At 59.6% G+C, this 20,482-nt stretch overlaps 3 protein-coding genes across 7 annotated transcripts; 2 read left to right on the top strand and 1 right to left on the bottom strand.

Moving 5' to 3' along the window:
- Nucleotides 1-246: 246 nt before the first annotated feature.
- Nucleotides 247-7,481, bottom strand: THOP1 (thimet oligopeptidase 1). Its single transcript, XM_027664262.1, is given in 14 exon segments — nt 247-1,168; nt 1,309-1,445; nt 1,713-1,841; nt 2,181-2,367; nt 2,449-2,650; nt 2,866-3,232; nt 3,321-3,456; nt 3,586-3,746; nt 3,880-3,982; nt 4,502-4,609; nt 5,047-5,195; nt 6,648-6,708; nt 6,710-6,852; nt 7,305-7,481. Coding segments are annotated over 14 exon segments (2,058 nt in total). The 5' UTR covers nt 7,321-7,481; the 3' UTR covers nt 247-1,009.
- A 252-nt stretch (nt 7,482-7,733) lies between these two features.
- On the top strand, nt 7,734-16,133 carry SGTA (small glutamine rich tetratricopeptide repeat containing alpha). 3 transcript variants are annotated; one of them, XM_027664267.1, is made up of 12 exons: nt 7,734-7,788; nt 8,923-9,073; nt 10,112-10,215; nt 10,401-10,485; nt 10,734-10,833; nt 11,867-11,971; nt 12,118-12,256; nt 12,989-13,051; nt 13,411-13,448; nt 14,234-14,323; nt 14,658-14,781; nt 15,222-16,133. In XM_027664267.1, exons 2-11 carry the CDS (start codon nt 8,974-8,976, stop codon nt 14,770-14,772), a joined length of 939 nt encoding a protein of 312 aa, XP_027520068.1. In that variant the 5' UTR covers nt 7,734-7,788; nt 8,923-8,973; the 3' UTR covers nt 14,773-14,781; nt 15,222-16,133. The 3 variants fall into 3 exon arrangements, with proteins under 3 accessions (XP_027520068.1, XP_027520066.1, XP_027520067.1); XM_027664265.1 differs by having other exon boundaries at nt 15,217-16,133; XM_027664266.1 differs by having other exon boundaries at nt 7,738-7,769; nt 15,217-16,133.
- A 1,256-nt stretch (nt 16,134-17,389) lies between these two features.
- Nucleotides 17,390-20,275, top strand: SLC39A3 (solute carrier family 39 member 3). Of its 3 annotated transcripts, none has more exons than XM_027664372.1 (4): nt 17,390-17,434; nt 18,012-18,147; nt 18,613-18,894; nt 19,296-20,275. In XM_027664372.1, the coding sequence occupies exons 3-4, from the start codon at nt 18,688-18,690 to the stop codon at nt 20,028-20,030; spliced, it is 942 nt and encodes a 313-aa protein (XP_027520173.1). In that variant the 5' UTR covers nt 17,390-17,434; nt 18,012-18,147; nt 18,613-18,687; the 3' UTR covers nt 20,031-20,275. The 3 variants fall into 3 exon arrangements, with proteins under 3 accessions (XP_027520173.1, XP_027520171.1, XP_027520172.1); XM_027664370.1 differs by having other exon boundaries at nt 18,012-18,167; nt 18,616-18,894; XM_027664371.1 differs by lacking the exon at nt 17,390-17,434 and adding an exon at nt 17,445-17,470 and having other exon boundaries at nt 18,012-18,167; nt 18,616-18,894.
- The last annotated feature ends 207 nt before the right edge of the window (nt 20,276-20,482 follow it).

Genomic DNA, 20,482 nt, shown 5'->3' with positions numbered 1-20,482 from the left:
GGAGCCCGCCGGGTATTTTTATCCCGGCATCCGTGTTGTTGTTTGAAGCTGTCGGCTTGTTTTTTTGGTAATAAACACGGCCCTCCCCTGTCCCAGCCCGGCCCAGAGCTGACAGCAACACCCACACCCTCCCCTGCCACAGCCTGGGGCCGCATCGGCTGCCCCGGGATGGCCCTGGAATAGCCCTGGGATGGCCCTGGAATGGCCCTGGGATGGCCCCAGAATGGCCCAGGGATGGCCCTGGAATGGCCCCGGAATGGCCCTGGGATGGCCCTGGGATGGCCCTGGGATGGCCCTGGGATGGCCCTGGAATGGCCCTGGCAGCCCCGGTTCAGCCGGGGGGAAGGTACAGCCCCCCCTGGATACCTGACAGCACAGGGGGTCCAGCCATGTCCCCCAAACCCTGTTCTGGCAACACCTCCACCAGCCACCCCCTCCCAGGCAGGAAGGTCCGAGGGGCTCAGGGCAGGATGTTCCAGTAAATTCCATGGGTTTTAAGCTCTGGGATCTCCCCATCTTTACTCCACAGCCAACAGCTGCCCAAAGATGGGGAGAGCGGGGCTCGCTGCCCTTGTTTGGTGCTCAGGACAGTTCCGTCTGTCCTGGGGCACAAACCAGGCCAAGGGGGAAACAACAACAGGGTGGGAATTCTGGTTTCTTAAAAAGACGGGATTTAAAAACAACAACCCAAGCTTTGGGAACTCCTCTCCCCCTCCTCCCCGGCTCTGGGTGAGGCCGAAACTCACCCTCGTGCAGGACTCAGGTTCAAAGTTCAGCAAATTTGTGTGGGTGACCCAGAGCCCCGTCCCCAGCAGGGGTGACAAGGGCAGGTCACCTCCCTGTCACTGCAGAGCCCGGCCCAGGGCTGAGCCCGGCTCCCAGAGCCCAGGGGGGGCTCAGAGCGGGACCCTGGCGGGGCAGCTCGAGGCAGGGGTGGCCCAGGGGGTGTTTGGTGGCAGGTACCAGGTGAGGGGAGGTGCGTGGGCAGGGGCTGCATTGCACAGGGGCCTCAGCAGCCCGAGGACAGCGAGCTGCTCTCCACCTTCAGTCCTTTGCTGGCCAGGAAGGCATCCTGCTTGGGCTCCCGGCCCAGGAACTTCCTCAGCATGTCAGAGGCATCCACGGAGCCGCCAGGACGCAGGACACAGTTCCTGTAATCCATGCCCACCTGCCAGCAGAGATGGGGCCCGTCAGGGACACCCACCCTTGTGAGGGACACCCGCCCTGGCACCAGCACCTCGCTCCAGCCGCACTCGGGGGGCCCTCCCTACCTTACAGTTCATGGTGCCCTCAGGGGACCCTCCCTACCTTGCAGTTCATGATGCCCTCCTGCTTGAAGCGGGTGTGGAACATGTCCATGGAGAACACCTCACTCCAGAGGTAGCCGTAGTACTGCGCGTCGTAGCCCCCGGCCAGGTGGCCAAAGGTGGCCGGCATGTTCGTCCCTGTGGGGAGGGGAAGGGAAGGGGGTTAAGGGGAACTCACAGCATGGAAACCACCCCCCTGCTGTCACTGCGTCACAGCGGGCACTGCCTCAGCTGGTGACAATCCCAGGGGACGCAGGGAAGCACTTCCCAGTCGTTTCTGCGTGGTTCAACCCCGCTTTTCCTGGAGCCAGCACAAAGTGTCCCCATTGAGCCAGCCTGGGAAGAGCCTGCTGAGCCAAGGGTGCAGGCCAGGCCTAGAGGGACAGGAGGGTGGGACACCCATACCTGGGGTGGCAGGGACACCCAGCACCTCTTCACACAGCCGGGCAAACACCTCCACGGGGTCGGCCTTGGTCTGGGTGTGCAGCGCCTGGTCCACCTTGGCCAGGACGATCTGGCGCAGGTTGAAGAGCCCTGTTCCCAAAAGGATGAGGAGGAGGCAAACTGAGCTCTTGCTGGCAGGCAGGGCCAGAGTCTTGCCTGCAGGAGTGCCACCGAGGCCAGTGGCAGCAGGGCAGGCTGGGGGCCTGGCACCTCTCGTCACTGTGCCACCTCCCAGCCCATGTCATGCCACGCCACCCTCGCTCTTCCCAGATGAACACCAGGCAGGTGTGGCTCCTTCCCCCAATCCCCTCGGACCCTCCAGCACCACGGGGAGCCAGGCAAAGCCTTTCCTCTACCCAGCCAGGTCACAAAGTGTCCCCTTGCCCTCCCCACGCTCAGGGAGCACCAGCCCCCTCGGCAGGGACCCACCCGTGTTTGCCTGCCGGGATTTGATGAGCTTCTCCAGCAGCTCATCCGGGATGGGGCTGCCTGTTTTGTAGTGCCTGGACATGCGCAGCAGCGGCTCCTTCTCCCACACCCAGTTCTCCAACATCTGGGACGGGGCCTCCACGAAGTCCCTCTCCACGTGTGTCCCGCTGAACATGGCGAACTCGGCCTGGGAGACACAGCGAGCTCAGGGACAGGGGAGCGGGATGGGGGAAAGGTGCCAACCTGTGCCAGCGCAGGGAGGCCTCACCTGGGAGCACAGCTGGTGCATGACGTGCCCGAATTCATGGAAGTACGTCTCCACCTCGTCGTGCTGCAGCAGGGAAGGGGCGTCCGGCGTGGGCTTGGTGAAGTTGGCCACCATGGCGGCCACCGAGATCTGCCGGCTGGAGTCCGGCAGCAGGCAGCCCGGCTGCAGGCCGAAGCAGGCAGCGTGCCCGTACTTCCCTTCCCTGGCACAGGCAGAGGACACTCACAGGGATCCTCCCCACGGCCAGACACAGCCACGGCCTCCCCCACCACAGTCCTGCCTGGAGCAGGAGCTCCAGAGACCCCCCCGAGCTCCCAGGACGGCCCTTCCCGAGCACAGGAGCAGGACCCTGCTCCTCCCGAGGCTCTGCTCCCCAGCCCAGCCCTGCTCCCTGCTCCTCCTTGCCCAAGGCCTCACCGTGGGTACAGGTCCAGGTAGAACTTCCCGATGGTCTCTCCGGAGGACGTGTCCTTCACCGTGTAGAGCTGCACGTCCTCGTGCCACACCGGCGCCTTCTCCTCCAGGTGGAAGGTGAGCCCCAGCAGCTCCTGGTAGATGGCCAGGAGGCCCGTGGTGACCACCTGCATGGGGAAATACTCCTTCAGCAGGTTCTGGTCCACGCTGTACTTGGTCTCCTCCACCTGGTTCATGTAGTAGCGCATGTCCCAGGCGTTGATGCGGTTGTCGAACTCCAGCCCGCGCTTCTCGCACTCCTTCTTCTTCAGGTCCAGGATCACGGCCCGCTCCTTCTCCCCGAGGGGCTTCAGCTTCTGGGCCAGCTCATCTGGGAGAAGCACAGCAGGCAGGGTTGGCACCCGTGGTCAGAGGAGCACGCCCGGCCCGGGATGCCCCCGCTCTGCCCCGGGACGCACCCAGGAACGTGGCCACCGTCGTGCTGCTCTTGGCCATGTTCATCTCCAGCACAAAGTCTGCGTGGGTGCTGAAGCCCAGCAGATTGGCCTTCTGAGCCCGTAAATCCACCAGCTCCTTCAGGATCAGGCAGTTCTCCTGCAGGGCAGACACAGAGGGGAGTGGGGCATCCAGGTGAGAGAGGAAGCAGGAGCTCTCCCGAGGGAAGAAGCGCAAGTCCCAGGTGAGATCCCCCCGGTGCTCTGGCATCCCATCTGTCCCACCTACCTCTTTGCACCTGGAGTTGAACATCTCCTCCACCTTCCTCCTCGTCTCGGGCACGTAGCACTTCTTCAGCAGAGGGAAGTAGTGTGGGTATTTCAAGGTGACCTTCAGCTTTCCATCCTCTGTCTTCTCCAGGGAGTTCAGGAAATCCTCAGGGAGCCCCCCTGGGAAAAGAGCAGACAGGGCTGAGGGAGAGCCCAGGATCCTCCAGGAATACCAGCTCTGGGAATGGGCACAGGAAGGGGAAATCAGGAATCATGGCCACACCAGCACAGAGCTCAGCTGAGCTCTCCATACCTAATTCCTCCTTGGAGAAGGGTAGGAAGGTGGTGTCTTCGTTGAGGTTCTTGTTGAAGTCTATGCACAGGACACTCAGCTTTTTCTTAATAGCTTTGATTTTCTTTAAAGTGCAGATAAACAGAGCAGAGTCAGTGCTGGGGAGGAAGCCAGGCTGTGCCCTGCTGAGCTGCCCAGCAGCAAGTCTGCACTTGGCTCTGACTCAGCCCCAACGCTGCACAATTAACTGTGAGCCAGCACCACGCTCCCAGGCTGGAACAGGCTCCCTGGGATCACACCTGCTGGGAACCAGCCACCTCAGCAAGGCCCTGCCCGTCCCCTGCCAGCTCAGGAGCTGCAGGTGTCTCAGCAACAACCTCCTCTATCCTTATTTTTCACCTTCTCGTCTGTTTTTAACCCAGATTTGAGCTCCTTCACTGGTGCTTGGTAAGAGAGGGAGACCCTGAGCAGCTCAATCCCCTCCCTTCAGCCCTTTGCCTGTGGGAACCAGGTGCTACTTCCAAGCCCAGGCTGGACAGGGCTCGGAGCAACCTGGGATAGTGGAAGGCATGTGGGGGGGAAGGGGGTGGGATGGGATGAGCTTCCTTCCAACCCAAACCACCCTGGAATTCTCTGAGCTCACCTCCTGTGTCTCCTCAGGGAGATGGAGCCCGTTCCTCTTTCCCAGCTTGATCAGCCTCTCCAGGTACCTCTTTGCCTCAGGTTTCAGGGAAGCACTTTCTGCTTTCTCCTGGAAAACAACACCGTGAGCTCGGGGAGCTGCAGGACCAGGTGCTGCAGGGAGCTGCTTCCTGGTGGGAGCTGTGGCTTATGGGAACACCCCGAGGGATTGGTTTGGTGCACTGGTTCCCACCAGACTGCTTGAAACACGTCACTTTTCTGCTGTGTCCCAGCGTTCCCTGGGGCATCACCAGCCCCCTCCCCACCTCAGCTGGGCTGGGCTTACCAACACCACCTCAGCAAAGAGGTGATCCAAGGCCCTGGGAAGGGGGCAGAGCCCTCAAACCCCAATTTTCCAGCTCTCACAAACAGCTGGATCCCTCTGCAGCGCTCACACCGCGATCCCATTCCAGACCCAACTCAGCTCTGGGACGAGGGGAAAAGCTTTGTTGGGACCCCGGGAGGTCTCAGTGCCCTGCTGAGGGGCAGCCCTGGCAGGGAACACACCTGGAGCCAGACAATCCTCTGGTACACGTCCTGCCTCATGCTCATCTCCACGTCGAACTCCGAGAGCTTCTTGTCGGCCTCGGTGCTGGCGGCGCGGATGGCCTTGCAGGGGGACACGTGCTGGGGGAAATCCAGCATGTTCCGGCGCACTGGCAGAGAACAGGGATCATGGCTCCACATCCCAGGGCTGCTGGGCACTGGCAGTGCCCACACAGAGCCAGTCTGGCAGCCCAGGGCCCGGCCCACCACCCACACGAGGGAAGAGCGGCTCCCTCGTGCCCCTTCCCTGCTGCCGAGCACATCCATCCCCTGGGCTCCCACCACAGCCCAGCATTCCCCCAAAACTCACAGGAATTTCGTGCCTGTGAGACCCCAACCCCTCTGCCCCAGCTGTGGCATCACAGGACCTGGGGGGGTGTCCTGTGCAGGGCCAGGGGTTGGGCTCACTGATCCCTTCCAGCTCAGGATGTTCCAGGATTCCACGCTGGCACCGTCCCTGTGTGCCTCCCTTAGAGCTAAAACTGGGACACATCTTTCCCACAGGTGCTCCCCAAAAGCCAGCAGGCCCCAGGTGGGCCCTGTCCTGATGCATTCCCACTTGAGAAGGGAAAACAGGGAGGACATTCCTGCAAAGCCTCAGGTAACAGCGCTCCAGGTGCTCTCCAGGCACCTGGACTCTCCCCCAGCACGAGGTGAGCAGGGAAGTGCTGACAGAGGTGCTGAAGTCGACACTCCTCCTGCTTACTAAGGGGTTTTTTCCTCTTATTTTAGGAAAGAGAGCTGGGAGAGGAGGAAGACAAGGCTTGCAGGCTGGTGCCTGCTCCAGACAGGTGTGGCAGCTCCCGGCACAGGGATCCTGAGGGGCTGCCTGGATTGTCACTGGAAATAACCAGACAGACAGACACCAAAACTGCATCACTTTGGTGCCACCATGACATGTTACCTTCCCAAAAATTATAGCAGGCCCATGGAGAGACATTCATTTATCCACTGGCTTAGGGAAAAAATTAGGAAGGAGATGACAATTTCTTAGATCTTTTCTGCTGTTTGTTGCCACTGATGGTCCCTGACACATGAAAGCAGGGACAGCCTTGGGAATGTGGCTGCTCATCCTGCTGCCAAAGGGGTGTCCTTGGCTTCGTTTGCTCTTCCCTCCCAAGTCTTGTTCTTTGTACTTGTACCTCGTCGTATAAACATTAACTGGGGAAAAAACACCAACACGCTGCTGGGAGCCAAGGGGAGAGAGCAGGAGTTGACAGCACAGAGCTAAAAACCACCAAAAAAGATCTTAGTAACACGGAATCATGGAATCCTGGAGTGGTCTGGGTTGGAAGGGACCTTAAAGCTCACCCTGGCACATGGACAGGGACACCCTCCACTATCCCAGGTTGCTCCAAGCCCCGTCCAACCTGGCCTTGGACACTTGCAGGGATGGGGCAGCCACAGCTTCTCTGGGAATTCCATTCCAGCCCCTCCCCACCTTCACAGGGAGGAATCCCTTCCCAGTATCCCACCTAATCCTGCCCTCTGGCAGTTTGAACCCACTCCCCCTTCGTCCTGAGTTCCAGAAAGCCCCGACCCCCCCTCCCCGCTGCTCCCACCTGTGTATTCCACCTCCACGTCCGCCAGGGCCTTCAGGGTGTTCTCGTAGGACACCTCCCCCCCTCTCCTGGCTGCCCACCCGGTCGTACACGAGCTTGGTGCTCTCGGTGAGCTCGGCGGCCATGGCCTCGATCTGCTCGGCCGTCAGGTCCCAGCGCAGCTGGTTGGCCACGAGCCGGGGCGCCTGGCTGTCCACGACATTCCCTGGGGAGGGGGGAAAAAAGGGCCGGGAGACGTTCCCTTAACGCGGGCTGGAAGGGAAACCCGGCTGGGGGGCTGAAGCCCGATAAAAGCGCTTGGAGAGAGGCCCAGCAGCCCCGCGGGGATGGGCTCCGGGAGCGGGCAGGGCGCCGGGAACGGGCGGGCGGGTCGTTCCTTCGCGGAAACCCGACTCCCCCGGGCCGTGCCCCGGCAGGTGCCCGTGCCCCGGGGACGGGCCGGCGGCCGTGCCCTGCGCGGGGACAAGGCCCGCGGGGCACGGAGGTGACTCGGGGGGGGCAGCAGGACCCCGCGGCCGCCCCGGGGGGGGGGTGACCCGAGCCCCCTCCTCCCGCCCCATCCCTCTGCCCTCATCCCCCCTGCCCGCGCCGCGCCGGCCCCGAGCCCGAGCCCCCACGTCCCCCCGCGGGCTTGCAGCCCCCCGCGGCCGCCGCTACCTGTGGGGGGGGCCATGCCGGGGGTGCCGGGAGTGCTGACGGGGCCGGGAACAGGCCGGGCCGGCGCCACGCACCGAGCATGTGCCCCGAGCGGGGAGGCGGGCGGGGACAGCGGGGCATTGTGGGAGCGTGGAGGACCGCGCCGCTCCCGCCTTCCTCGCGCCGCACCGGGGGCCGCGGGGGGAAAAAGCGGAGGGTCCCCGCCGCCACCCTCAGAGCCGGCCCGGAGCGGGGCCGGGAGCGGGCGCGGAGCATCCCCGGGGTCCCGCCCGCCCGTTCCCATGGCAACGCCCCCGCCCCGTCGCCATGGCAATGCCCCGTCTCTATGGTACCGCCAAGGTGGGGCGGGGCTTCCACTCTGCGCCCCGCCCTCTTCCGGCCGTATAAGGGCGTGGGCGGGGTTACCGCGGCGCGTGCGCGCGGCGGGCCCGGCGCGTGCGCAGTGCGTGAGCGCGCCCGGCCCAGGCGAGTGTCGGGGCGTCCGGTGAGCGGGACCGGGGGGAACCGGGGCCGGGCCGGGACACACCGGGATACACCGGGACACACCGGGACACGGCTCTGCCGCCACCGGGCACTGCGCCCCGCCGGGAACCGCCCGCGCCGGGCCCGCCGGCGGCAGCGGGAGCGAGACCTGGGGGCTACCGGGGGAACCGGGAGCGGGGCGGCGGGAGGTGCCGGGACCGGGCTGTTCCCCCCCGCCGGGACCCCTCCGCCCCCCGTGCTGGCGGCGCCGGGCTGTGCTCCCCGCGGGGAACCGCTCGCTCCGGTCCTGGTGGGGGCACCGGGACCGAGGGCAGCGGGACCGGGATTACCGGGATGTACCGGGGGTACCGGGATGTACCGGGGGTACCAGGGTGTCCCGGGGGTACCGGGGCCCGGCGGGGTCTGGGGGCTCTCGGTGCCGGCCCTCCCCCCCGGGCCCGGTGCTGCTCCGGTGCCTCCCGGTGGGCTGGGCCCGGCTTGGCTGTGCCGGACTCTCATTAAACCAATTTAATTTCTCAGTTAAACGCCCCTGGCTGTGCCACAAACCCAGTTATGGCTCGGGGGGGCCGAGCTCGGCAGCAGGAGCTGCATCCTGTGTCCTTCAGCACTTCCCTTGGGATCCCTGGGAATTCCCGGCCCCAGGATGTGCTTTTTTTGGGGGGGGTCTCTCTGCTTTGGGTCCTCCCTCCCTTTCCCTGCCAGCCCTGACCCCCAGCTCTGCTCCCAGGGACGCAGCCCCTCAGCCCTTGGCTTTGGTTTCAGAACCAACCTGTGTTCCAGGAGCAGAAAAGTGGGAATTTTTCATGGTGAAGTCTGGTTTTGTGTGTCCTGGTGTTTTGGTACCTCAGATCCCTGCAGCACCTTTGCTGTGTTTCCCTGGGCAGGAGCCTTTTGGGGCAGGAGTGTGGGTGAATCCAGGCCTGGAAAGTTCCTAAAGGGGGGGGGGGGTCGTGGTTGCAGCAGAGTTTAATGAAGTTTTTTGGAATCTTTGGGGCATCCCTGAACAACTCCCTTATCCCCCAAACCCATCCCAGGGTCCTGAACGACTCCCTTATCCCCCAGAATTCACCCTGAGGGGGAGCAGCAGCAAAGCTCTGGCTCCTGCTCTATCCAGCCATGACTTTTCCCTCTCCAGGTGTTTTTGGGAGTCCCCAGGAGTGCAGCCCAGCCCCCCAGAGCTCCCACCATGGCAGACCAGAGGCGTCTGGCCTTCTCCATCATCCAGTTCCTCCACAACCAGCTGCAGAACGGGAACATGTCCCCGGATGCCCAGGAGAGTTTGGAAGGTGGGTGGATGTGCCTGGGGCTGTCAGGCCAAAACTCAGGGAAATGTGGATGTCTTTCCTGTTTTCTGCCCCTGGCTGAGCTGAGCTGTTCCTGACACCAAACCCTGCTGGAGATTTGGGGTTAATTTGTCCCTCGGGGAGGTGTCCAGGGGTGCTGATTCCTTGTCTGCTCTCTGAGCTCTTTCAAAAGCAGATTAGCTCGAGGCAGGGATGGACCTGGGGTCAAAAACCTCCCTGACCCCGGGCTGGAGACTTACAGGGTTTGTCTGGGACGAGGTGGAGGCTCTTGGGGAAGTGTAAAATGAGGATTTCCGTGGCTGCAGAGAAGTGCTTTGTTGCTTGGAGAGTGGTTTTCCCTGTTCTGCCCTCAAAATGCTGCTCCCCTGGATTTACCCAGGCCCTTTCAGAGGGAAGGAGAGCACACAGATCTTAAAAGGTCTCCTTAAGGAGCTTAAGGTTTAGTCTTTGGCTTGTGCATCTGTCCCAGTGAGAGGAGCAGGGGCACCTCTGTGGGGAGGGGGCACATTCCTGGGGGTTGGGTGCCAGGAAGGGGCAGCTCCTGGTGCTTTGGGCTGTAGAGGGTGGCACGAGAGCTCTGCAGAGCTGAGCCCTGGAAAGCTGGGCCCTGTTTTCCCTGGGAGCAGCTCCCCAGCCAGGTTGGGTGGTTTTGGTACCTCTGAGTGGCCACAGCACTTCCCAGAGCAAGTGGAATGTGTGGATCTCTCCTTGCCCGCCCAGAGCCGTGGGAATGCACATTCCCAGCTCTGGGAATGCTGGTGCAGCCCCAGCCTGAGTAACTTACCCCCCCCCAGAGGAGTCACTGAGGGGGTGGGAGCTGGGATTGACTCGATCCAGGAGCCCTGATATCCAGAGCTGAGCTTTGCCCAGCTCTGGGGTTCTGACAGAATTTTATGGATGTGGCCCAGACCTGTGGGAAATGTGTGGTTTGGGGTTTTTTTTTAGAGAAATCCCACTGCTGAGGGACAGGGGTGAGTGTGTAGGGTGGGGAGAGCTAATGAGCTGCCTCTCCCTGTCCAGTGGCCATCCAGTGCCTGGAGACAGCTTTTGGGGTGTCCATGGAGGACCAAGGCCTGGCTGTGTCCCAGACTCTTCCTGAAATATTCGAGGCTGTTGCAGGGAAGGTGAGTGAGAGCCCTGAAGTGCTGAGCTTCCCTCCCTGCAGCCCAAGCTCCGAGTCCTGCTGGAATTCCAGGAGGCTGCTGCTGTGTGGGAGGGGAGTGTTTCGGGCTCGGATGTGCCTGGGAAGGGGGAGGTGTGGGACAGCTCGGTGGGAATCCTTATCTGAGCTTCTCCCTTTCCCTGGAAGGAGCTGGAACACAGCAGGACAAACTCAGAGCCCGTCACCCCCTCTGAGGACGACGTGGCTGAGGCTGAAAGGCTCAAGACCGAAGGTAACAGCCCTGGAGCTGGAGGGGGACGAGGCTCTGGCGGTGACTGCGAGGGAGCCTCGGTTCCCTGGGCCCTGGGAATGCTTGGGATGGGGAAACAAAGGAATGGGACCGGCCCTTCTGCTTCCCTGTGCTCCAGCAGGGTGGGGAGGTTGGCACAGGAGCCTGGAAGCGCTGGGTTATCCTTCCTCTTGCTTTGGCCTGGCCCTGTCTCTCCCTTGCTGACGAGCCTTTTTCCTCCGTGTTTTTAGGAAATGAGCAAATGAAGGCAGAAAACTTTGAGGCTGCTGTGTCTTTTTATGGAAAAGCCATCGAATTAAACCCAGCCAACGCTGTGTACTTCTGCAACAGGTACTGGAGCAGCTTCCCCAGGGCCTGACCACTTAAATCCAGGACTCCTCAAGGGTCAAAATCCCTTTTTTTTTTTTTTTTTATAAATGATCCTGTGGGTTTCTTGTTCTGTTCCTGGCTCGCTGTGTGGTTTGAGCTCATGATAACACACTTCCCTGTGCCTCCTGGCATCTCTGCTTGGGATGTGGGTGTGGAAATGACCTTTATTAGGCATTTGAGGGGATAAGGGATGCCAAGAAAGAGTGTCTGCTTCCATGCAGTTATCTCTGAGTGGGATGGAGAGGCTGTGTTGGGAAGGAAGGAGTGAAATGAGGCAAGCTGAAGGCTCATTACTGAGAATTACACAAGTTGGTGTGTGCAAAGCTGGGTGTGGAAGTGGAGTTTTGTATTTTTCAGTTCTGAGAAGCGTTTTGGAAGTTGGTGGGGAAATAATTGTTGGATAAGACAGGCTTTGAGTCGGGGTTTGACTCGATTTACGTGCTTGTTGTGGGCACACAGGGGCATCTGGCTCCAGGAATAATTAATGACACATTAATGACGTTGGGGGGGGGTGATTTTGGGCTGAAAACTGGTGCTTTCAGCTGAGCTCTGTGTGAGAGTGTTGGTGCCACGAGGTTCTGGGCAGGTGCCCCTCTCAGAGTTGGGAGGTTGAGGCTTTGCTGAGTGGCTTTAAAAGCAGTTTTCCCTCTGTGTGGAATGTGGGGAAGTGGATGGAAATAGTTGTTATGTCTGAGAAACTTGAGGGATAAGGGAAAAACAGGTTTTTCTGAGTTGGCAGGTGGTCCCTGAGTGCCTCCTTGGAGCCTCCTCTGGGAATGTCATCAGGAGGGATAAGGAAGAGCCTGGGTTTGTTTGCATGAGATAATTCCAGGGCAGAGTGTGGGGCTGGGGTCGGGGTGGCCCTCCTGGATGGGGCTGGGGCTGTGCCAGGCTCACACCCCACTCCCTCCTGCACAACAGAGGGGGAACAGGGGAACTTCCCTCGGGATATTCCAGCTGCTCAGTGCTCCCTGCCCCTTTCCCTCCCCTCCAGAGCCGCTGCCTACAGCAAACTTGGGAATTATGCAGGGGCAGTGAGAGACTGTGAACGGGCCATAGGCATCGACCCCAACTACAGCAAAGCCTATGGCAGGATGGGGTGAGTACCAGCAGGGGTTGGGCTGCAGCTCCAGTCCCTCAGGGCTGCCACCTGTGTGCTCTGCCCTGCAGTGCCACGGGAAAATTCCTGGTGTTCCAGCTCCGGGCAGGAGCTTATCTGACTCCAGTTTGCTTTTCCTTCCCCAGCCTGGCCCTGTCCAGCCTAAACAAACACACAGAAGCTGTTGTTTACTACAAAAAGGCTCTGGAGCTGGATCCAGACAATGACACCTATAAGTCAAACCTTAAAATAGCTGAACAGAAAATGAAGGAGACTCCCAGTCCGGTGAGTTCTGCAGTTAATTCGTCAATTCAGGTTTTAGAGGGAGTTTTCCTCACTGTCAAAGCCACAGTTGCTGTTTGCAGGGCCCTGGTGAGCTGTGGGGTGGGTTAAAATTTGAAATTCTGGGGGCAGACAGAGGGGAGACAGTCAATGATCCTGCTGGGAACATTGCAGTGGAACCCAGAGAGGGGAAACAAGTCACCTTGGGCTTCTTGGAAACAGCTGGAAAATGAGACTGAGGAGGGTTTTAAAACCAGCATTTTTGCCTTAAGCATCTTTTTAAATTAAATCACTGTTAAATCCAGCTTCTTTATTTTCCCAGTGACCTGTTAGCAGTATCAAAAGTGATTTATGGGGCCTTTTTTTCTTACAAAGGTGGTTTTCTTGAAAAGAAACCTGGAGGTTTCCCAGCCAGGGAGCTGCTGGCTGCACTGCTGACCTGCTCCAGGCAGGAATGTGTTAGTTGATCGTTTTGGAAGGAATTTTAACTTTCCAAAGACATTCCCAGTGCAGGGCTGGGGGAGGAAGTGTTTAATTTAGAAGCTGGGTCGCAGAGGGGGTGAGAGGTGAGCAAGTGGAATGTGTCCAAGGGGGTGGGACTGGATGATCCTTCAGGTCCTTTCAGCCCAGACCATTCTGGGATTCCCTGATGTGATCCTGTGATTCCCAAGCTCTGGGAGTGAGGTGTGGAAGTGAGGGGGGGGTCACCACCAGCCCCTGGTTTCTCTGTTCCAGACTGGAGGCCCAGGAGGATTCGACTTGGCTGGTCTGCTCAACAACCCCGGCTTCATGAGCATGGTGAGTCCAGGCACAGGTCCCAGCTGGGCTGCTGGGGGTGAGTTCCCTCAGGATGTGGCTCCAGTGCCTCCTCAGATGAGTTTGCACTCCCTGGTTCCAGCGTGGCTCTGGGGGAGCTGCTGGTGTTTCATTAAAGCTCAAATGAAAAGCCAGTGATTTATTCCCTGGCTGTGGAAGGGCCTGTTCTGCATTAGAGCCTGTCCTGCTGTTGTGCTCTGCTTCTCCCTTTGCTATTTTGGTCCTTTTGCTCTGTTTCAAAGCCCTTCTGCCTTCTCTTTGGGGTTGAATGGCACAACACCTGCACAGCTCACCAGCCTCTGACTGAACTGGGGGTTGTTCTTTCTCCTCTCTCTAAACAGGCATCGAATCTAATGAACAACCCACAAGTACAACAGCTGTAAGTTGGATCCTGCTTCTGTTTCCTCTTGGAATTGCTCATTTGAGGCTCTCTGTGTGTTTGGCGTTTGCTGCAGGTCTGGACTGGTGGGAGCAGGAGGGAACTTGGGGCAGGAGTGTGGGGGGAGCCTTCAAACCAACCCAGTGCCCTGAGCTGGCGTGTTTTGGGGGCTTTGGGCTGTGCTGAGGAGGGATTTTAGTGAAATACTTGCACAGGGGAGTGCAAATGGAGCATTGGTTGTGGCCCTGGAGTTGGGTTTGGGGAGCTGGGGATCTTTGGCTCTGAGGATCAGCTCACAGTGTTTGTGAGATGCTTAGATAATGCACAGAGTGATAAATTAACGAGGCACAGACCATTCCTGCCCATCCTTGAAGTGAGACCCCGTGGAATTCTCCCCCTGGATGCAGCCTGAGGACTCCAGAGGAAGGGGCTGAGTGTCCTGGGCTGTTCAGGCTGCCCTGTCAGTGAGTCTTTGATGCAGAGCAAGAAGAGAGCTGGTGTGAGGAAGGGCAGAGTTTTAATTCCACAAACATAACACAGGGCTTGCACACAGGGGAATCTGGAAACAAGTAACTGGCACCATTAGGAGTATTTCTACTTACTGTGCAGCTCAATGTTCCTCTTCTGCAGCTGATGAATGAAAAGTTGTTGCAGGAGATTCCCTTGCAGATAATAATCCCTAATCCATGGGGTGGGAAGGTGCTCCCATTCCTTTGTGCTCCGGTGTAAACCGATTAATTTTGTTTGTTGTTTTTTTTTTTCCTGCTCTACTCTTCTCCCCACAGCATGTCTGGGATGATTTCAGGTGGCCACAACCCCATGGGAGCCACGGGCACCAGCCCCTCCACCAACGACCTCGCCAGCCTCATCCAGGCGTGAGTGGAGCTCCAGGGGCTGGGAACTGGGATTTGGGGGTGCCCAGAACCTCGACTTAACAGCTGGGGGAGGTTTGACATGTTGGGTGAGGTTGTGGCTCCTCTGGTGGTGGGAACTGCCGGCTGAGTGGGGTTCTGGGGTCCTGAGCAGAACCAGAACCTTGATTTAACCCTCGGGGGAGGTTTAAATGTTGGGTTCTCCAACGTTCCCGAGTGTTTTGGTGCCGGGAGCTGTTGTGACAACGGGCTATGGAGGGTTTCCAGCCCCAGGCTGTGCTGGGGGGGTCAGAGCTCTGGTCCCAGCCGTGTGTCCCCCGTGTGCCCTGTCCCTCAGGGGTCAGCAGTTTGCCCAGCAGATGCAGCAGCAGAACCCTGAACTAATAGAGCAGCTCCGGAGCCAGATCAGGAGTCGAACTCCAAGTGCCAGCAACGAGGACCAGCAGGAATGAGCTCTCCAGGTGAGATTCCAGCCAGGAATGCTGGGCCAGCTGGGTGGGGGGGATAATTTAGTTGATTTCTAATAAGCTTTGTGCTTTAATTGAGCCATTTGGTGCCTCTCTGGGGCTCTGCAGGGCTGAGGGGTCAGTGACACCTTCTCACACCCTGGGGACTCACAGACCAGTTTGGGCTCCGTGGTTAAAAAACCAAGTAGTTCAACTTTATTTCTTTTTAGTTTTTATAAAGGTGTTTTTAGTAAATGAATGGGCTTGGTTTTTTTTTAGTGAAAGGAGTGGGGTTTTTTCACTAAAGAAGTTTGTGGGTTTTTACTGAAGGAGGGTTTTTTTTTACTAAAGGAGTTGTTTGGGTTTTTTTTACTGTACTTTATTAAAATGGCTAAACTTCCTTTCCTCCCAGGCTGAATTTCCCCCTCTCTTCTCTTCCTCTCTCCACAGCACAGCCCGGGGGATCTTTGGTGTTTGCTTTAAAAACTGGAAGCCATGTGCGTGTTGCCATTTCTTGAGTTGGAAGTGTCCAAGAGGGGGGAAAAATATAATGGAAAAAAAAAAAAACCCAAACCCCTTTCTCTGACCTGCATGTTCAAGGCAGACTCACTCTCTGTCCCCAGTCCTCGGCCCTGCTCCTCCCTCTCACCCTTCCCATTAGTCCTTTTCCTCCTGGAAGAGCCAGCAGGCTGAACACAGACCAGCATCGAGGCTTTCTAACAGAACTGGGGGAACCACATGGATGCAGTTCCATGGGATTTGCTCCCTTGGGGATTTTTTTTAACCCGTTTTTTGAAGACCGAAGCACCGTCACTCCCCAGGACTCCTTGGTTTTCCTGCCCACGGGCCACTTCCAAGAAGTGTTGAAGTCCCTCCTAACCCAATCCTGCCACTCATGAGACAACGTGTGACCTCTCTGGAGATCCTGGGATCTCGTGGCCTCCAGGATTTTGGTTCATTAGCAGGACTGCACTCCCCGGTCGGGGCTGGGGCAGCTTTGCCAGCGTCGTTATCCCGGGAGTTTGGTGCTCCCCTCTCCCAGGTAAACGTGTGGGGGGGCTGGAACTGGACAGGCAGAACATCCCCACCTGCTCCTCGTGCACTTTTTGGGGGTCATTCTCCCAGAAAGTCCTGACAAAGCTTTAGGACTTCTGGCTGTGTGGGAGCGATCCGGGTCGGGTTGGACAGTGAGGGAGGTTAAAGGTGTTTTTAGTGTTTAAAAGGAGTTTTTCTTGGTTATTTTTTTGTTTTGGTTTTTTTTTTTTAAATCTTTTCTGCATGTAAGTAACAACCTGGCTGACTGTGCTTATGTAGGGAAAGAGGGGGCCAGGGTAGAGCAGAGGGAATAAAATGTTTGGATCAAGGAATCAAGTGGCTGCTGGTTCAACCGTGAGGGGCTGGGGAGGGGGAAGCTCCTGGAGCCACCTCAGGCCCCACCTTGGGCGAGCCCAGAGCTCCCCAAAAGTCCCTCGTTGAGGCCAGAGACTTTTCTATCCACTCACACTCGGTTTGAAAGCAGATTTTTGGGAGTGCTGGGGCCGGGGCAGGGAGGGGGAAGGCGGGAGGTGGGCGAGGCCCTCGGGAGCCCTGGGGGAGTGAGCAGGGACAGTGGGAGGTGAATATCATGGCAAAACTGACCTGTAAATGCTCCATGAAGTTACTGTGGTTCGTGTCACTTGTGAGGAATAAAACATTTGGACACTTTCGTTGTTATCCCTCGTGCCCGGGTGGCTCGAAGGGGCCCCTTTCCAGAGGCTTCTGTGGGGTCAGGGCTCTGCTCCCTCGGGGCTGGGGCTGCCCTGGGGCACATTTTATCCCCTCTGCCCAGGTTTTTTTTTGTTTGTTTGTTCTTCCCTGATGGAATTCTCCTCCCATGTGTTTCTGCAGCACAGAACTAGGAAATCTTTCTCTCTGTGCCTGCTCTCCCCCCTGCCTTTGAGCTCTCTCCTGCTGCTCTTTGCAGCCTGACAAAAGGGGTTTTACACTCTAGCACAGCATGGGAAGAAAATGTTCCAGAATTATCCAAAAAGAAGAAACCACAGGCGGTTTCCCCCCCTCCCGTTTTCAGCTCATTTCAGTGCTGTTCCTTCCCTTGCCCTCCTTGTTCTTTTGTAACTTGTTCTCTTTCTCTGCCTCTCTTGGTTTTCTTTTCACACCTCGGAGCTCCGTGTGCAGCTTTCCACGGGGAATTGCTCCTGCCCTGCAGGGCTGTGGCAGGTCCTTGATGCCTGCTTTTGAACTTTTCCTTCCAGGCTCCCACGTTCCCCAGCTCCTCTGGGAGCCGACAGCGAAAATAATGGAATTTTACGGGATTTTAAGGTTCACTTCAGCTCTCGCAGGGGGCTGCAGGTTATGCGCTTTAACCACACGCAAAAGCTGGAAGAGCAGGGGATGGCGGAGTGGAGGGCGCTCTCCCAGGGGGTTTTTTCCCATTCCCGGTTCCCGCTGATCCCGCTCAGCACCGGACAGCGCTGCGGGCCCGGCGCTGTCCCGGAACCCGCGGAGCGGGGGCGCGTTTCCCGCGGAGCTTAATCCCGGCGGCTCCCGGGCGGGTTGATGGACGGCTCACGCGGCCAATCAGCGCCCGGCTCTCCCGCGGCGGCCAATGGGAGGGCGTCGTGGGCGGGCTCGCGCAGGGCGGCCGGGCCGGGGAGCGGCGGGACCGGCCGTGAGTGAGGGGGGGCGGTTACCGGGGCAACGGGGGGTGAGAGGGGGGGGCCGGGGGCTTCGTGAGGGGATGGAGGGGCCGGGAGGGGGCACGGGGGGATCACAGCGGGGCTGGGGGAGCCGGGGGGGCGGGGACAGGGCCCCCTACCCGTGTGGGGGCTCAAGGGGGATCCTGGGCCTGTGTGAGGGGCTGGGACTGGGCCTCCTCCTCGCCTTGAGAGGGCTTGGGTGGACCCCAGCCCCTTGTGAGGGCTCTGGGCCCCCTCCCCGACCCCCTGTGAGGGTCTCCTCGGCTGAATATGCCCCTCTAAAACCGCCCACCCCTCTCCCAGCAATCCTTGTAGCCCCCCCCTCCTCCACCTCTGCTCCCCTTTGGGGTGCTCCAGCAGGTTTACCCTGTGCCAGTGGCCTGGGAGGAGCCCCCTGCCCACCCCCCTTTTCCACCGTGATCTCAAGGGGTTTCAGGGCTTGGAAGTGCTGGGACAAGTGTGGCTGTGGGGAAGGCGTCCTGTTTTCAGCAGAAATCCTGGGGTTTAGGGGTTCACGGATCAGGAAACCATTTGTTTTCCCTCCCACAGGGCCCTGCCTGCTTTACAGAATATTTTTCATCGCTTGGATGCTTCATTCTGAGCCACTAATCCGAGCAGTACCTGAGCTAATCCTTCGTTCCAGGCTGGTGCCACAGCCTGGGTGTCAGTGCTGCTGCCACAGGAGCAGCTCAGGAGAGCCACCAGGTATTCCTGGGGATTCCTTTCCCTCTGGGCTGCTTCCAGCCCCGCTCAGGGGCACCGGCTGCAGCTGCACTCAGGAGCTCGAGGGTCTGGCGGGGGCTGGTTTGGGTTAAAAACAGGAAAGAGAGGGAAAAACCTGAGGTTGGGGGGTTTCTGGGTGGAAGCCAGAGGTGTGGATTTCTTTCCTCGTGGTTAAAACCCGGGAGCTGATCGGTTGGTTGGGCTCAGCTGGATCCCACAGCAGGACTGGGCGTTTCCCTGTCACAGGGGGGCTGTTCCAGATAAAACCTTTAAAAACTTGGCTGGTTTGGGGCGGCCCCAACATCTCATTTACGTGAATTGTTAATTTAGCAGCGCTTCCAAGTTACTTTTTAATGCAACTGCACTTTTCCCCTGGTGGTTCCCGTGGCTCGTAAAGGCAAAAACTCCCTGTTTTCTCCCCCTGCCACAGGTGCTGATCCCGGGAGCAGCTTTCCCTGGGCGTGTGTCCGGGCTCATGTCCCCGCTCTGAGCCCTGGCCAGGATGAGGATCGTGGTGGCCAAGGTGCTGTGCCTGCTGGGCATCTGTGTGCTGGTGCTGGCGGGGGCCCTGCTGCCCGTGAGGGTCATCGAGGCCGACCACGAGAAGGCCCAGCGCTCCAGGAAGGTCCTGGCCCTCTGGAATTCCTTCGGAGGAGGGGTCTTCCTGGCCACCTGCTTCAACGCCCTGCTGCCAGCCGTGAGGGGCAAGGTGAGTGCTGGCCATGCCTGTGCCAGGGACACCTGAGCCTGCAGGGGCCCAGCCCTCCAGGCCCTGCTCCCTGTGGGAATGGGGGCGATGAGGGGTCTGTGTCCAGCTGGACGTGGAGCCCCCTCAAACGTCTGTGCCTGGTGAGGGTGAGCTGTGCCCACCTCCCTGCCCTACTGCTGGCTGTCTCCATGGGGTCACGGGGCATTTGGGGGATTTTTGGGGGGCGCGAGGATCCCAACTCCGTGCGTTTGGAATGTGGGAAGGCAAAAGGATTCCCCGTCTCGTGGCGGGGTGTCCAGGGGTGTGGGAGTGCCATGGGTGGGTCCGGGGCCGTGTGAGCACAGCGGGAACGTTTCCCTTCAGAGGGATGGATTCACTGCGCATCCTTTGCCTCCTCCCAGCTGGATGAAGTCCTCAAGCAGGGGAACGTGACCACGGACTACCCGGTGGCCGAGACCATCGTGATGGTCGGCTTCTTCGTCACGGTCTTCGTGGAGCAGCTCGTCCTGAGCTGCCAGAAGGAGAAGCCCTCCTTCATCGACCTGGAGACCTTCAACGCGGGCTCGGACGGCGGCAGCGACTCGGAGTACGAGAGTCCCTTCATCGCCTCGCCCCGGGGCCGGGCCCTGTACGGGGAGCACGGGGGGCACCCCCCTCACCTGAGCCTGCCCGAGCTGTCCCGCTCCGGCCCCCTGCGCCTGCTGGGGCTGGTCTTCGCCCTGTGCACGCACTCCATCTTCGAGGGGCTGGCCCTGGGGCTGCAGGAGGACGGCGGCAGAGTCATCAGCCTGTTCCTGGGCGTGGCCATCCACGAGACCCTGGTGGCCGTGGCGCTGGGCATCAGCATGGCCAGGGCAGCGCTGCCGCTCAGGGACGCGGCCAAGCTGGCCCTGGCCGTGTGCCTCATGATCCCGCTGGGAATCGGCGTCGGGATGGGCATCCAGAGCACCCGGAGCGCCGCCAGCGACGTGGTGTCCCTGCTCCTGCAGGGCATGGCCGGCGGCACCTTCCTCTTCGTCACCTTCTTCGAGATCCTGGCCAGGGAGCTGGAGGACAAGAGCCAGCGGCTGCTCAAGGTGCTGTGCCTGGTGCTGGGCTATGCCCTGCTGGCCGGGCTGGTGCTCATCCCGTGGTGAGCCGGGAGCCTCAGGAAGCCGAGCTCGAGCCGCCCCTCCCGCTGCAGGGACGCCGGAGCTCCGCGGGCAGGTGGAACAGCCCGGCCCAGGGGGTGTTTCCAGGATTACCTGCAGGAGGAGGATCTCTTCCCGCGTGCCCAGAGGGAGATGAGTGAGGAACATCCCAAGGGATTGTCCCTGCCCGTGGGGCTGCGGAGATCAGCTGGCACAAACATTAAGGATCTGGTTAAAGGCTGCTTCCGAGAGCTCCTCGAGTGTGTGTGGCTTCCTGCAACCTCCACAGTCCCCTTCTCCCTCCTGCCCCTCGCCCACGCTCTGGAACAAGCCAGGAGCCTGGTCCGTGGGCTCCGAGGAGGTGAGAAACAGGACTGGAGCCGGAGCAGGTGGGAGCAGGGATTGCTGGGCTGCACTAAGCTGCTTTGGCTGGCTTAGTTTGGAGCAAAACCTGGTTG

This window comes from Corapipo altera, unplaced genomic scaffold, assembly GCF_003945725.1.
Source record: "Corapipo altera isolate COAL_440 unplaced genomic scaffold, ASM394572v1 96, whole genome shotgun sequence".
Classification (NCBI taxonomy): domain Eukaryota; kingdom Metazoa; phylum Chordata; class Aves; order Passeriformes; family Pipridae; genus Corapipo; species Corapipo altera.
This window is presented reverse-complemented; position numbering and strand designations above follow the sequence as displayed.

Coding starts and splice junctions, on each gene's coding strand:
- SGTA (XM_027664267.1), top strand. CDS start 8,974: ATGGCAGACCAGAGGCGTCTGGCCTTCTCCATCATCCAGTTCCTCCAC. Junction 10,834..11,866: donor GCTGTGTACTTCTGCAACAG/GTACTGGAGCAG, acceptor CCTCCCCTCCAG/AGCCGCTGCCTACAGCAAAC. Junction 12,257..12,988: donor TGAAGGAGACTCCCAGTCCG/GTGAGTTCTGCA, acceptor TCTCTGTTCCAG/ACTGGAGGCCCAGGAGGATT.
- SLC39A3 (XM_027664372.1), top strand. CDS start 18,688: ATGAGGATCGTGGTGGCCAAGGTGCTGTGCCTGCTGGGCATCTGTGTG. Junction 18,895..19,295: donor TGCCAGCCGTGAGGGGCAAG/GTGAGTGCTGGC, acceptor GCCTCCTCCCAG/CTGGATGAAGTCCTCAAGCA.